The following is a 17,170-nucleotide window of genomic DNA, read 5'->3' as shown; positions in this document are numbered from 1 at the left end:
GACACAGCCCGGGACACCATCTGGTCCCATTGATGCTGTGTTTTTTGCTTTGGAGAGGGCAGCGCTTACCTGAGCATCTGAGATGTCAGGGGGGGCAGCACTCTGCTGGGATAGATATTTGCCCTTTTGGTGGGGGGGGGGCAGTTTGCGCTGAACCTGTCAGCTAGGATGTTGGCAATGTCTGTGGGTTTGGTGTATTTTTTGTCATTTTGGACTAATTCTGAGTATATCTGGGAATTCCCACCCAGGTTCCTAACATAACTAAAGAAAACCTTGTGATTATCCTTGGTGTCCTGTGCAATTTTTCTCTCGAAGCTGGCCTTAGACGATTTTATGAGTGCCCGTAGTTTTTTGCTAATACTGATCAGATATGCCTTCCCTTTTTGGGATTTTGCTCTATCATGTAGTAGCTTCCTCCTTCTATTGTATAGTTTGTTTATGGCTGGGGTCCACCAGACAGGATGTCTGCCTTTGGAGGATTGGGTCTTGGTTTTATTTGGGATTGCATGATCCATGCATTCCTGAAGGAAAACTGCATATCCTTAATGCCCAATCCTTCGATTTGTGAGCTTCAAGTGGGTGGTTTATTGGGGTTAGATGACTATTAAGAGTGCTTTTTGCAGACTAACAAGGGTGCTTTAGTGAGACAGATTAAACTAAATAGTACTAAATTCTACAAACTTTAAAATGTTTACAAAATATTGAGTTTTACTAAATCTGTACGTATTGCCACTTGAGGCCCATCTAGCTGTTGTAAGTTTGTTGATGCACAAGGTATTGGCACTATACTTCTGCTTTTCAGGTTTCAGTTTTATGGCTCATTCTACAGAAGAAATTTGCTTTCCAGGTGTTTTCCTTCTGTACAGGGCACTGCTAACCTATGCAAACATGCAACATTTATAGCAGCACAGAAAAAAAATTTTGGTGATTAAGGATTAGAGGTACAAATTACTGATGTAGAGAACATTTCATAATTACATACCGGATCGGTGGAGGCCCGGGTTAACAACGACCGCCACCAGTACTGTTAGCCAACAGGGTGCTGGCAGAAATTGGGCTACTGTTGGCCGAAGAAGAAGAGGAGGGGGAAGGCATGCCCGAAGGCAGGAAGAGAGGAGAAAGGTTAGGAGTGTAGTACTGAGGGTAGGAACTTTGAATGTTGGCAGTATGACTGGTATAGGGAGAGAGCTAGCTGATATGATGGAGAGAAGGAAGGTTGATATATTGTGCGTGCAAGAGACCAGATGGAAGGGAAGTAAGGCCAAGTGGATAGGAGGCGGGTTCAAATTGTTCTATCATGGTGTGGATGGCAGAAGAAATGGGGTAGGGGTTATCCTAATGGAACAGTATGCCAAGCGTGTTTTGGAGGTGAAGAGAGTGTCTAATAGAGTGAAGTTTATGAAGCTTGAAATTGATGGTGTAATGATGAATGTTGTTAGTGCATATGCTCCACAAGTTGGGTGTGCGATGGATGAGAAAGAAAAATTTTGGAGTGAGTTGGATGAAGTGGTGGTAAGTGTACCCAAGGGTGAGAGACTAGTGATTGGAGCGGACTTCTATGGGCATGTTGGTGAAGTGAACAGAGGGGATGAGGAAGTGATGGGTAGGTATGGTGTTAAGGAGAGGAATGCAGAAGGTCAGATGATTGTGGATTTTGCGAAAAGAATGGACATGGCTGTGGTGAATACGTATTTTAAGAGGAGGGAGGAGCATAGGGTGACGTACAAGAGTGGAGGAAGATGCACACAGGTGGATTATATCCTGTGTAGGAGGGCCAGTCTGAAGGAGATTGGAGACTGTAAAGTGGTGACTGGGGAAAGTGTAGTTAAGCAGCATAGAATGGTGGTCTGCCGGATGATGAATGGTGATCAAGAAGCGGAGGAGGAGTGTGAAAGCAGTGCCAAGGATTAAATGGTGGAAGTTAAAAAAGGTTGATTGTGAGGTGGAGTTCAGGGAAGAGTTAAGACAAGCACTGGGAGGCAGTGATGAGTTACCGAATAACTGGGTAACTACAGCAGTGCTAGTAAGGGAGACTACTAGGAAGGTGCTTGGTGTGACATCTGGACAGAGGAAGGAGGACAAGTAGACATGGTGGTGGAATGAGGAAGTACAGGAGAGTATACAGAGGAAGAGGCTGGCGAAGAAGAAGTGGGATTGTCAAAGAGATGAAGAAAGTAGACATGAGTATAAGGAGATGAGGCGCATGGCAAAGAGAGAGGTGGTGAAGGCTAAAGGATAAGGCATATAGAGAGTTGTATGAGAGATTGAACACTAAAGAGGGAGAAAAGGACCTGTACCGATTGGCTAGACAGAGGGACAGAGCCGGGAAAGATGTGCAGCAGGTAAGGGTGATAAAGGACAGTGAATGAAACGTACTCACAAGTGAGGAGAGTGTGTTGAATAGATGGAGAGAGTACTTTGAAGGGCTGATGAATGAAGAGGATGAGAGAGAGAGAGAAGGGTGAATGATGTGGGGATAGTGAATCAGGAAGTGAAGCAGATTAGCAAGGAGGAAGTAAGGACAGCTATGAAGAGGATGAAGAATGGAAAGGCTGTTGGCCCAGATGAAATACCAGTGGAAGCATGGAGGTGCTTAGGAGAAATGGCAGTGGAATTTTTAACCAGATTGTTTAATGAACTTTTGGAAAGTCAGAGGATAAATACACAACCACTGAGTACAGTCCACCAAAGAATAAAACAAATCAGCACAGACTCCTGTCTCAGAATATGATGAATGCACGACACTGTAATTCCAAATCACAAATAGTTTAATCCAAAAAAAGTTCACACGTAGTTAAGCGCTTTCATCCACTAAGGACTTCTTCAGAACACATATTAAAAACTACTGATCCATTAAATACATTAAAAATACATCACATGTCCTATCACCATTAAGGATTTAAAGTGCAAGTGCCTAAAAGATTGCCAATGCATAAAGAATTGCCAATACATAAAAGGTTGCCAGTGCATAAAAAAACTTCCATTAATATGAATTAAAACATAAGCATTTGTATATTAAAATATATGTCTGCCACAATACTAGTTTAAACTCTTATTTGCGGTTGTCTGATACAGGTTTGATGGAGACTTGTTCATTAATACCAGGATACATGGAGGCGTTTAATTTTATCTGCCACCTTACCTCCTTGTCACTCACTGCTTTTTTAACATCTCCTCCCCTCACATTAGCTCTAATCAATTCAAGAATTCCAAAAGTAAAGTTTGAACACTCCTTGCTAGATTTTAAATGTTTCCATAAAGCATTATTCTCATCCTGCTTCTTGATGCTATACTGGTGGTCATAAATCCTATTGCGTAAGCACCTAGTAGTCTTCCCTACATAGAAGCAGGAACAGTGAGTGCAAACAGCTAAATAAATCAAATTTGTGGACCTACAATTCCCTTTTTGAAAATGAATTTTTGTTTTGTTGAAGTTCTTTAAAGTCAGTTCCTGGACTGTTGTTATATACTGGCACTGTAAACAAGTGCCACATTTTGTTGTTCCCCTCCTATTGTCAATTTTAGTCTGTTTTTCTCTAATAAAAACTTCAAATTCAAACCATTCCTATACACAAAATGGGGCTCACTTCCCACTATGTCCCAAATCCTTTTATCTGCTCTAAATACCTTCCAATTCTTCTGAATGATGCTTTTGATGTACTTACTGTGCGGTCCATATTGTATGATACAGGCTTTCCCATATCTATTCGTCATATCAATACCACTGTTGTGAATGTTCTTTAGTGGTGCATTAGTAGATCTTCCCTCTCCTAACAGAGGTGTGAACCTTTTACCCCATTGTTGCCAGACGTAGATCCTTAATTCTTCAATCATGCCCTCAGGGTATCCTCTTTCTAGGAAAAATGTCCCTATTTTCCTTAATTCTATTTCCAAATCCCTAATATCAGAAGTCATCCTTGCCGCTCGAATAAACTGCCCCTTTACTATGTTTCTTTTCTGGGCCCAAGGATGACTACTGTTGAAGTGTAAATAGGCATTACTGAAGGTGGTTTTTCTGAAAATATTAGACTTAAACTTTCCTTCATCAAGTGTGATCAACACGTCAAGATAAGGGATACTTTTTTTGTCCATATTGATGGTAAATTTTAGGTAGTCACTACAGGAGTTGATGTAGCTGAAAAATTCATCTAACTTACCCTTACTCCCTTTCCAAACTAGAAAAATATCGTCTAAAAAACGATAGTAACATCCTATATATTCCATCCACTTGGAATTTAAGATGTATTATTTTTCCCAGTTGAACAAAACGAGGTTTGCGTATATTGGGGCGCATGCTGCCCCCATCGCAACCCCTTTTGATTGTCTAAAGTATTGCCCCTCGTAGTAAAAATAATTCTGGGTTAATACTACCTCCATGAAATCCAAAATGAGAAGTATTTTCTCCCAAGGGGTCTGACCTAGCTCCTGGATGCTGTCCTGGAACCTTCTCATCCCCTCCTCGTGGGGGATACTGGAGAAAAGGTCGACCACATCTATGGTAACCAACCATTCAGCATCCTTAGATATATGCGGTACCAATCTGCCTAAAAAGTCCCATGAATCCGCAACCAAGTGGGTGATACTTCCCAAACTCGGTTTTAACCATTTGTCTACGACTTTTCCAAACGGGAATGTTTTGGAAAAACTCCCTGATATTATTGGTCTAAATGGCGGATCAACCAGGTCCTTGTGGACCTTGGGGATACCTACTATGGTACCAATGATGGGATGTTCCACTTTAAGATATTTTTCCAGGTCAACGTCTATACTTCCTTCTAGTATAAGATCGTTTAAAAGTGAGTCCACTTTATTATATCCTTTATTTACTTCATTTAGTGAAGATACCTCATACTTCCCCGAATTCATTAAAATGCTGTTCATCTTATTGTTATATTGTTGAGTGGGGTATAGAACCACCCCACCCCCCTTATCCGGTTTCATAATCCGGATGTGGTTATTCCCTTGCAACCTTTTTAACAACATATATTCATCCTTAGAAACATTGTATTCAAAATTTTTATTAAAAGGTCCAGTACGTTGGGTGTACCTGTATACATCACCCACTACAAGTTTCTCAAAAGTGTCTAATAAAGAGTTTAAAGGAGGAGTATAAGAACTTTTAGTTCTAAATTCTTTGTCGTTTACTAACTTAGATCCATCAAACTTGACACTGAGGTTTAATTTCCTGATATATTTTTTGACATCTAGAATATTTTCAACTAAATTCATCTTGCCATGTGGAATGAACTTCATTCCCTTTGACAACAAGGTAAAATGCTCCTTAGTAATTACCTCGTCAGTATAGTTGTAAATATTAAAGTTGTCAAAAGAACTGATCACATCATTGATCCTTAATATTCCTTTTTCTCCACCAATAGCCTGCTGGAGAGGGGCATAAAAATGTTTACTGCCTACCTCGTCGCTCTCCCATCTATAAACTCCCCCTTTGCAGCCTGGTAACTTCTCACATTTGTGTCCCAATCCTGCTCTCCCCATAAAAAACCTTTGTCTGCGGGTTTGTACCTATAATTATAATGTGAGCACCCTATTTGGTTGTCACCCTTTTCCCTAAAATTGTTTCTATGTTGGTCCGATGCCTGCATCCTTTTACCTTTAATTCTATTTGTGTTTTTGTTGTTATAATAATTGCTGTTATTTTCCGTCTTGTCCCATCGGTAAGCCTCACCTTTCTTATACTGCTCTATGTCCCTTTTAAGTTTCTTGCATTTACGTTCAAACTGTTTAACATCCCAGACACCCATTTGTACTGAGATTCGTATAACGTCTCATGTTCACTAAACAGCAAATCAGTAGTGATGCAATTATTTAAATCCTCTCACTCTTCTAACAGTTTGCAAATTCTACAATCATTTGATTCCATTATAAAACGCATGAACGAAAAACCAAAACTATCAAACAATTTATTACATTCTCTTTTGTTGGTTTCATCTAAAACTATCCCCATGGGTACTTTAAAAAAACGTAATCCCATGGGGACAACTCCCTTATCCAAACAATTCTTTAAATAATTATTGTCCATTTGGATGCTTTTTAAGTTTTTAAGCTTGTTACCAAAGGAGATAATAGTGTCTTTTAGATTTGGTACACTGTTGTCAAAAAAGTCGGCATTCCGACCTTGGCGTTCAAAACATTCGTTATTAAAGTCAAATTGTCCCTCCAAATACGAGTTGAAGTTAAAACACTTTTTGTCCATTAAATCCCTAGAAGGGATATGCTGTTTAAATGTACCTGCCTGTCGGTCTTGTGCAGTGAAGGCGTAGGTTTTTTTGGGAACAGTACATTTTGGTCAGGCCCCTGAAATATTGAAATCCACCTCCGATCCTCGTTTACTGCTAGCAAACGCTGTCTTTGTCTGTAAACCGCCAAATAACCGGGATCCATTAGAGGCTGGTCTCTCCTCAACTTCATCGTTCACCCGACCATCCAAACCGTCCAAAACGTCACTCGGAGCGCCAGCGCGCCTCCCACTACGTACAGAACCCACACAGTCAACTGGAACCGACGGAATATTGGGTTGAGTCATTAATTCAATGAGACGAGTGAGCTCACCTCTCATTATGGCCATTTCGGACTGTAGACCCCTAATTTCTTCGCGCCTAGGGGAAAAAATGGAAGGAAGCTCGTCTAAAGAATCCATGCTCGAATCCGACCAAATAAATACACAACCACTGAGTACAGTCCACCAAAGAATAAAACAAATCAGCACAGACTCCTGTCTCAGAATATGATGAATGCACCAGCACGACACTGTAATTCCAAATCACAAATAGTTTAATCCAAAAAAAGTTCACGCGTAGTTAAGCGCTTTCATCCACTAAGGACTTCTTCAGAACACATATTAAAAACTACTGATCCATTAAATACATTAAAAATACATCACATGTCCTATCACCATTAAGGATTTAAAGTGCAAGTGCCTAAAAGATTGCCAATGCATAAAGAATTGCCAATACATAAAAGGTTGCCAGTGCATAAAAAACCTTCCATTAATATGAATTAAAACATAAGCATTTGTATATTAAAATATATGTCTGCCACAATACTAGTTTAAACTCTTATTTGCGGTTGTCTAATACAGGTTTGATGGAGACGTGTTCATTAATACCAGGATACATGGAGGCGTTTAATTTTATCTGCCACCTTACCTCCTTGTCACTCACTGCTTTTTTAACATCTCCTCCCCTCACATTAGCTCTAATCAACTCAAGAATTCCAAAAGTAAAGTTTGAACACTCCTTGCTAGATTTTAAATGTTTCCATAAAACATTATTCTCATCCTGCTTCTTGATGCTATACTGGTGGTCATAAATCCTATTGCGTAAGCACCTAGTAGTCTTCCCTACATAGAAGCAGGAACAGTGAGTGCAAACAGCTAAATAAATCAAATTTGTGGACCTACAATTCCCTTTTTGAAAATGAATTTTTGTTTTGTTGAAGTTCTTTAAAGTCAGTTCCTGGACTGTTGTAATATACTGGCACTGTAAACAAGTGCCACATTTTGTTGTTCCCCTCCTATTGTCAATTTTAGTCTGTTTTTTCTCTAATAAAAACTTCAAATTCAAACCATTCCTATACACAAAATGGGGCTCACTTCCCACTATGTCCCAAATCCTTTTATCTGCTCTAAATACCTTCCAATTCTTCTGAATGATGCTTTTGATGTACTTACTGTGCGGTCCATATTGTATGATACAGGCTTTCCCATATCTATTCGTCATATCAATACCACTGTTGTGAATGTTCTTTAGTGGTGCATTAGTAGATCTTCCCTCTCCTAACAGAGGTGTGAACCTTTTACCCCATTGTTGCCAGACGTAGATCCTTAATTCTTCAATCATGCCCTCAGGGTAACCCCTTTCTAGGAAAAATGTCCCTATTTTCCTTAATTCTATTTCCAAATCCCTAATATCAGAAGTCATCCTTGCCGCTCGAATAAACTGCCCCTTTACTATGTTTCTTTTCTGGGCCCAAGGATGACTACTGTTGAAGTGTAAATAGGCATTACTGAAGGTGGTTTTTCTGAAAATATTAGACTTAAACTTTCCTTCATCAAGTGTGATCAACACGTCAAGATAAGGGATACTTTTTTTGTCCATATTGATGGTAAATTGTAGGTAGTCACTACAGGAGTTGATGTAGCTGAAAAATTCATCTAACTTACCCTTACTCCCTTTCCAAACTAGAAAAATATCGTCTAAAAAACGATAGTAACATCCTATATATTCCATCCACTTGGAATTTAAGATGTATTCTTTTTCCCAGTTGAACAAAGAGGTTTGCGTATATTGGGGCGCATGCTGCCCCCATCGCAACCCCTTTTGATTGTCTAAAGTATTGCCCCTCGTAGTAAAAATAATTCTGGGTTAATACTACCTCCATGAAATCCAAAATGAGAAGTATTTTCTCCCAAGGGGTCTGACCTAGCTCCTGGATGCTGTCCTGGAACCTTCTCATCCCCTCCTCGTGGGGGATACTGGAGAAAAGGTCGACCACATCTATGGTAACCAACCATTCAGCATCCTTAGATATATGTGGTACCAATCTGCCTAAAAAGTCCCATGAATCCGCAACCAAGTGGGTGATACTTCCCATACTCGGTTTTAACCATTTGTCTACGACTTTTCCAAACGGGAATGTTTTGGAAAAACTCCCTGATATTATTGGTCTAAATGGCGGATCAACCAGGTCCTTGTGGACCTTGGGGATACCTACTATGGTACCAATTTGAAGTTTTTATTAGAGAAAAAACAGACTAAAATTGACAATAGGAGGGGAACAACAAAATGTGGCACTTGTTTACAGTGCCAGTATATAACAACAGTCCAGGAACTGACTTTAAAGAACTTCAACAAAACAAAAATTCATTTTCAAAAAGGGAATTGTAGGTCCACAAATTTGATTTATTTAGCTGTTTGCACTCACTGTTCCTGCTTCTATGTAGGGAAGACTACTAGGTGCTTACGCAATAGGATTTATGACCACCAGTATAGCATCAAGAAGCAGGATGAGAATAATGCTTTATGGAAACATTTAAAATCTAGCAAGGAGTGTTCAAACTTTACTTTTGGAATTCTTGAGTTGATTAGAGCTAATGTGAGGGGAGGAGATGTTAAAAAAGCAGTGAGTGACAAGGAGGTAAGGTGGCAGATAAAATTAAACGCCTCCATGTATCCTGGTATTAATGAACACGTCTCCATCAAACCTGTATTAGACAACCGCAAATAAGAGTTTAAACTAGTATTGTGGCAGACATATATTTTAATATACAAATGCTTATGTTTTAATTCATATTAATGGAAGGTTTTTTATGCACTGGCAACCTTTTATGTATTGGCAATTCTTTATGCATTGGCAATCTTTTAGGCACTTGCACTTTAAATCCTTAATGGTGATAGGACATGTGATGTATTTTTAATGTATTTAATGGATCAGTAGTTTTTAATATGTGTTCTGAAGAAGTCCTTAGTGGATGAAAGCGCTTAACTACGTGTGAACTTTTTTTGGATTAAACTATTTGTGATTTGGAATTAGTGTCGTGCTGGTGCATTCATCATATTCTGAGACAGGAGTCTGTGCTGATTTGTTTTATTCTTTGAAAGTCAGAGGATGCCTGAGGAGTGGAGAAAGTATTTTGGTACCTATCTTTAAGAATAAGGGTGATGTGCAGAGCTGCAGTAACTACAGAGGGATAAAATTGATCAGTCACAGCTTGAAGTTATGGGAAAGAGTAGTGGAAGCTGGGTTAAGAAGGGAGGTGATGATTAGTGATCAGCAGTATGGTTTCATGCCAGGAAAGAGCACTACAGATGCAATATTTGCTCAGAGTGTTGTTGGATAAATACAGAGGTGGTCAGGAGGAGTTGCATTGTGTCTTTGTGGACTTAGAGAAAGCGTATGACAGGGTGCCTAGAGAGGAGTTGTGGTATTGTATGAGGAAGTCGGGAGTGGCAGAGAAGTATGTAAGAGTGGTACAGGATATGTACAAGGGTAGTGTGACATTGGTGAGGACTGCGGTGGGAGTGACAGGTACATTTAAGGTGGAGGTGGGATTACATCAAGGATCAGCTCTGAGCCCTTTCTTATTTGCAGTGGTGATGGACAGGTTGACAGATGAGATTAGACAGGAGGCCTCGTGGACTATGATGTTTGCAGATGACATTGTGATATGTAGTGAGAGTAGGGAACATGTGGAGGAGACCCTGGAGAGGTGGAGATATGCTTTAGAGAGGAGAGGACTGAAGGTCAGCAGGGCTAAAACAGAATATATGTGTGTAAATGAGAGGGAGGTTAGAGGAATGGTGAGGATGCAGGGAGTAGAGTTGGTAAAGGTGGATGAGTTTAAGTACTTGGGATCAACAGTTCAGAGTAATGGTGAGTGTGGAAGAGAGGTGAAGAAGAGAGTACAGGCAGGGTGGAATGGGTGGAGAAGAGTGTCAGGAATGATTTGTGACAGACTGGTACCAATAAGAGTGAAAGGGAAGGTCTACAAGAGGGTAGTGAGACCAGCTATGTTATATGGGTTGGAGACGGTAGCATTGACGAAAAGGCAGGAGTCAGAGCTGGGTGTGGCAGAGTTAAAGATGTTAAGATTTGAACTGGGTGTGACTGGGATGGACAGGATTAGGAATCAGTATATTAAAGGGTCAGCTCAGGTTGGACAGTTTGGAGACAAAGCAAGAGAGGCGAGATTGCGTTGGTTTGGACATGTGCTGATGAGGGATGCTGGGTATATTGGGAAAAGGATGCTAAGGATGGAGCTGCCAGTTAAGAGGTAAAGAGGAAGGCCTAAGATGAGGTTTATGGATGTGGCGAGAGGGGACATGCAGATGGTTGGTGTGAAAGAGCATGATGCAGAGGACAGAAAGAAATGGAAACAGATTATCCGCTGTGGCGACCCCTAACGGGAACAGCCGAAAGAAGAAGATGAAGGATTAGAGGTACACTAAACTTTCCAGCTGTGGCCCTTTGAAAACAGAGGTAATCCAGAAGGTTCAAGTCAAATCTGGTATCCCAAATGCGACCCAGAGGATGACAGGACTAACAAGAAAGGGAGTACAAAGGATTAGTCCAGACAAAAATCACATTAGCTACCAAATCTAGGAGCCACCCTCTCTGTGGGAAGAATTAAAGATGCCTTGTTGAAGTTTCAAGTAGTTTATTCAGTTAAGTATGTAGATGGATGAGTGTTCTTGTTCTAATGATCAGCTGTGGTTCTTTGTATGGACAAGAGTAATTTTGTTCCCTCAACTGTAATGGATGCAACTTTCTGGATTGCCACTTAATGGTCACAACATTAGCAGTGGCTTTGGTAGACTGTGCATGGCAGAATACCCCACATTTTAGTGAGCTGTCTTCAGGAGTCCCAGGCTAGATCACTTATGTAAGATGATGTAATCTGTGGCAACCTGAGCTTATGTGCCTCAAATTGCATTTAACACCTGATCTCTTATTGGTACAAGCTACTTTAAGATAGCCCAGCTGTTGTAGTCTCTTGGAAGCATATATCAAAAAGCAGTTCATGACAAATTTCTAGGGGTTGCAGGAGGCCCCGAAGACTAGCCATCACTCTGTATATTGTAGCCAAAATGCATGTCCATACCATGACATTTGGGTTTCTGTGCTGTCATACCTGGTTGGATTCATTTGGGAATCTCTAGTGAGATGCAGTCCAAGGCGTTGGATTTCCCTTTCATAGGGCTTCAGTTGCTCAGTCAGGACATTTAATGTCTTGTGAAGGAGGGGGGATATGAACTGGCCTCAGTCTGTCAAGTTATATAAAACACTGATACTGCAGATACTATAGGGGCACAGATGTGTTTTTAGAAGCAAGAAGAAAACATAGTCCTCAAAACTACATCCAGTCCAAGGCCATACTCCACCATGTCCAACCCAGGAAACCAGAGACTACCTGGATCTCTCCTCAGATTTAACTACTTGTTTGGCTTCCTTTGACTGAATCAGCTAGAGGCATCTGCAGCAGGTTCTTTTTCTTTGCATTGGTGTTGAGATCTGTCACCACAAATTACTGATCCTCCATCTCCTACAGCAAGAGCACACCCCAGAACTGATAGTTCCAATCCCCCTCACCACCACCATCTAGTCTGGTCCCTCCTGAACATGTGTCTTCTGCAGCAGGTGTTCATTCCTTTTTTGCAAAACGGTCCCCTTGCAAGATATGTTTGGGTTCTAGGTTGTGCTTCAGCCCTTACTAGATCTTGAGCAGTCCATTAACCTTGTGCAGTTCATACCTTTCAGAATGCTGATAGTGCAGTCACTTCTAGCCTTCTTGCACAAAGGGGATTACCCCTTTTAAGTCATTGACCTTCAAGATGTTATTTATCTTCACATCCCAGTTCATTAAGCTAGCCATAGGTCCATTTCTCTTTGCAGAGTGCTTGAGTGGTGGATGCTTTTTTGTGCAGCTAGGTTAGCTATGTATTTCCTCCTGTGGATGATTAGCTGCTTTCACCCCTGTCCCAGAAGCACATGTTCAAGTCCTTGCAGCACTCGTAACCAGCTGGAAATGATGATGAGTCTTGAAAATTCTTAATTCAACCTCTCAAAGTGCTGTTCTGAGATTGATGTTGGATACAACTGTCAGACAAGTATTTTTACTTCTTAGGGGACAATACAGACAAGTTTTTAGCCAGTACATTTTCTCACTTGTTGGAGGGAGGGGGACTAACAGATTACATCACATAAAGGTATGGAGTGCACTGCAAAGGCCTTACTGCATGCCAGCGATCAATCCCAGGTAGTTAGGACTCCGAGGGAAAACCCTGATTCTTCTCATGAATGATAGTGCTGCACTTGCTATGAATGAGGCATAAGGCTCTGGCCCAGAAAGAACAAACAGAGTAGAGCAGCTGAAAGGAAGTAAGCTTGATGGGCAAGAGGAGGAATATTGTGGAAGTTTAAAAAACAAAGCATATCATCCTAACCTGTTTGTGATTGAAAACATGGTTGATTTATGCTATTTGGGCCATAGCAGTATATGATCTTCAATGACTGGGTTTTTCCTTTAAGTTGGGAAGGTACATAACTTACAAGCCAGAGGAATACTTTTGTATTTGTGTGACATGTTGGTTGAGGCTGCAGGCCTGTCTGCACCACTAGACAGTTTTATCCAGTGTCAGAGGTGATCAAAGCTTTCAGGCAGCCTTCCACTCATCACTCTTAGGCTGATGAGTGAGTTTTTCATTTTGAAGTGTCATTCCCTACTTCAGTCGTTGAATTTACATGGAGGTCTACCTCATACAGCTTGTTTGAATAGTCTTGTTCTTACATTTTCAGGGTGCATGTTTCTTCCTTTGAGGGTCATCACAGCCTTGCAAATGCAAAAAGTGGTTGTACACAAGCTAGCAGGTAGTCATTAGGGGAGCTTGCATCTTTGCCTTCCTTTGAGGAACCCTTCCTCTCGTTGGAACTTATTTGCCCATCTTCTATTTGAGTAGCTGTATCCAGCCAATTTTGAAGATCTCTTAGATGATGATTTTCTGTCGACCATTAAGTTCACCAGTAAGATTTCATCATTATGAATCCTTATTTTGTAGGACTTTACTTTGTTGAAGAAGAACCATTTGTCCCTTGGGACTAACCAGTCTTACAGCCTGCCCCTAAGTGGCTCTGTTCATCTCCCTGTTTTGTTTCCAGGACTCCCAAGGAGAGAGGACTTTCCATGCCCTGGATGTACAATTCCTGACGACGTTTTACCTTGAATACCAGAATCAGTTTTTATTTTATTAATCGCTTTTGCTTGAATAAGTTAAGGTCTGTAGCTGTACAAACTATATGCAGATGGATTAGAAATTCCATAATTTTCTACTACAGAGCTAACAGCTGGCTTTTCTTCATTGTAATGAGATGTTTCTCAACCAGAGGTGTAGCTGCTTCACTGCCTTTTAAGGATGTCCCCATTGCATTATTCATGCCGCAGTCACTTGGTCACTGGTTTACATCTTCAAGCATTCCCATGTCTTATTGTCCCTCTAGGAACACTTCATTACTGCCTTCTGAGCTACTACGTGTTGTTTTTTTTTTCTAGGTTCCAACACTTGCTATCCTGGGACATGATTATGGGGTACTCTTTGGGGGGTCCTTTTCCAACAGTGGCTCAGTAGAGAGAGCTTTTGAAGTTTGGTTTAACAGATGAGTTCACAGTATCAGTTGGTCTGTGAGATGGTTCCTTGCAATGGAACGGCTATTACATCCATCTTCATTTGATGGGTTTTCCTTTAAGTTGGAGAGGTACGCAAGTTTTACATTCTTATTTAGCTGCGTCGTCTTGACTATGCTGACAGTTCTGTTGAGCAGAAGGTCATACTAATAAGTTCAGGAGGTGGTTGTACCCTCTTAGCCTTTCATGTTGGCATCATGGCTTCTACCATCTGAAATATTGCAAGCCTCCAGTCATGCAACTTGGCAAGAGCAAAAATGTTGATATTAGGTCTGCAGAAGAGTAAAACAGCAGTGACCTACAGCAGAATGTGCTTTTGTGGATCAGTTGATCTGGTGAGTGTGCATAACTTTATAATAAATCTACTTGTGTATGATTTGCAAATTGCATTGAGTGACTTGATAAACTAATGTGCAATGTAAGAAAGAACTTTAATTCTACCCTAAGGCAACCAAGGTGTCAGTTGTAAATGTTTAGAATTTGTATTTGTTATTTATCTGGCCACTGTACAAAGTTTCTCTTTAGTGTCAATTTACTTAGACTAAATCTCCTGATGTGTCCTGTTCTGCTTTTAGCTGTCGTTAGTTATCCATCGACAGACTGGAGGTTTGGGCATCAGCATTGCAGGAGGAAAGGGCTCCACTCCTTATAAGGGGGATGATGAGGTAAGAATTGGCTGTGAACTGTAAAAAGCTGAATGAGAAATTCAGATGAGGCTTTGAACCATGGGTCAGACTGTTGGGAGTTCTCTGTACCTTTCTATTCTATTTTGATCTGTATTGTAGCCAATGTTTTGTGTGTATGCATGCATACATATATGTATATATATATATATATGTATATATATATATATATATATATATATATATATATATATATATATATATGTGTGTGTATGTGAGCATTAAGTAAGAATCTAAGATCTCCTAGCCAAGAGATACCAGTTTTCCAATCCTGTTGTAGAATCAGGATCAAAACATTAGAAAAATAAAGGATAAACTTTATGGTGCCTAAGCAAACTTGGCACCAGTATTAAAATGAAACTTAAATCTAGTCGGGTGCAGAATCAGTTATCCTAGTCAAAAGTAACATTTAATGAACACTTTTGCCTTATGGGCTTTACCAGACCTTATGATAGTATTTATGTATTGTATGTGCATTTAGGCCAGGTGAAAACAGAACACTGAAAATAATAATACACTTTTCTTTTTAATAAAGCCATAGTAATTTCTCAGATATATTCGGATTACCTGAATGTACCTTAGCCACTATGTATGCGCGTGCGGATATGTGTGCGTGTGTATTTGTGTACATGTATGTATGTCTAAGTATATATAGATATAGCTATAAATATATCTAACTCTGTCTCTCTGTGTATGTGTTTGTGTGTATGTATATATGTAGATGTGTGTGTGTGTGTGTGTGTATATATATATATATATATATATATATATATATATATATATATATATATATATATATATATATATACACACACACACACACACACACAGTGAATATAAAAAGTATACACACCACAGTTAAAATGCCAGGTTTTTGTGATATAGAAAAATGAGACCACAGTAAAACATTTCAAAACTTTTCCCACCTTTAATGTGACCTATAACCTGTACAATTCAATAGAAAAACAAATCTGTTAGGGGGAAAAAAAATAAAAAATGTACAATAAGCTGGTTGCATAAGTGTGCACACCCTTAAACTAATAATTTGTTGAAGCACCTTTTGATTTAATTACAGCAGTCAGTCTTCTTGGGTACACACCTGCCATCAATTAAAGAGACTCTGATTAACCCAAAATAAAGTTCAGCTGTCCTAGTAGGATTTTCCTGACATTTACTTTGTTGCCTGCTACAGCAAAAGCCATGGGTCGCAGAGAGCTTACAAAGCATCAAAGGGATCTCATTGTTGAAAGGAATGTGTCAGGAGAAGGGTACAAAACAATTTCCACAGCATTGAGTATACCATGGAACACAATGAAGACGGTCATCAAAAAGTGGAGAAAATATGGGACAGCAGTGACGTTGCTAAGAACTGGACATCCCTCCAAAATTGATGAAAAGACTAGACGAAAACTGGTCAGAAAGGCTGTCGAGACCTAGAGGGTTGTGTACTACATGCAACAACAATCTCCCATATTCTCCATATGTCTGGACTATGTGGTAGGGTTGCAAGATGGAGGCCTTTTCTTACACAGAAAAACATCCAGGCCCGGCTAAAATTTGCAAAACAATGCATCAAGACTTCCAAAAGCATGTGGAAAAATGTGTTAAGATCTGATGAGACCAAGGTTGAACTTTTTGGCTACAATTCCAAAAGGTGTGTTTGGCACAAAAGTAACACTTCGCATCACCAAAAGAACACCATCCCCACAGTGAAGCATGGTGGTGGCAGTGTCATGCTTTGGGATTGCTTTTCTTCAGGTGGAACTGGGGCTTTAGTCAAGGTGGAGTGAATTATGAACAGCTCCAAATACCAGTCACTTTTGGCCCAAAACCTTCAGGCGTCTGCTAGAAAGCTGAAGATGAAGAGGACTTCCATCTTTCAACACAACAATGACCCCAAGTATACATCCAAATCAACAAAAAATGGCTTCACCAGAAGAAACTTTAAATTTTGGAGTGGTCCAGCCAGAGCCCAGACCTAAATCCAATAGAAAATCTGTGGGGTGACCTGAAGAGGGTTGTGCACAAGATATGCCATCGCAATCGGACAGATTTGTAGTGCTTTTGCAAGGAAGAGTGGGCAAATATTGCAAAATCAAGATGTGCCATGCTTTTAGACCTCCTACCCAAGAACACTGAATAGTGTAATTAAATCAAAAGGTGCTTCAACAAAGTATTAGTTTAAGGGTGTGCACACTTATGCAACCAGCTTATTGTACGTTTTTTATTTTTTATATATGTTTTCCCCTAACAAATTTGTTTTTTCAATTGAATTGTATAGGTTATAGGT

General features: G+C 40.1%; 1 protein-coding gene across 15 annotated transcripts in view; it reads left to right on the top strand.

The window, feature by feature from the left end:
* Positions 1 to 17,170, top strand: part of SCRIB (scribble planar cell polarity protein) — a 2,800,411-nt gene that overhangs the window by 738,729 nt on the left and 2,044,512 nt on the right. For all 15 annotated transcript variants that reach the window (XM_044067477.1, XM_044067487.1, XM_044067486.1 and 12 more), the window contains one exon: positions 14,773 to 14,862. In XM_044067477.1, coding sequence (XP_043923412.1) covers positions 14,773 to 14,862 — 90 coding nt within the window. The remainder of the gene's footprint in view (positions 1 to 14,772; positions 14,863 to 17,170) is intronic.

Source organism: Protopterus annectens, chromosome 3.part1 (assembly GCF_019279795.1).
Source record: "Protopterus annectens isolate FY-2018-M chromosome 3.part1, PAN1.0, whole genome shotgun sequence".
Classification (NCBI taxonomy): domain Eukaryota; kingdom Metazoa; phylum Chordata; order Ceratodontiformes; family Protopteridae; genus Protopterus; species Protopterus annectens.
Note: the sequence above shows the minus strand (reverse complement) of the source record. Positions and strands in the feature narration are given on the sequence as shown.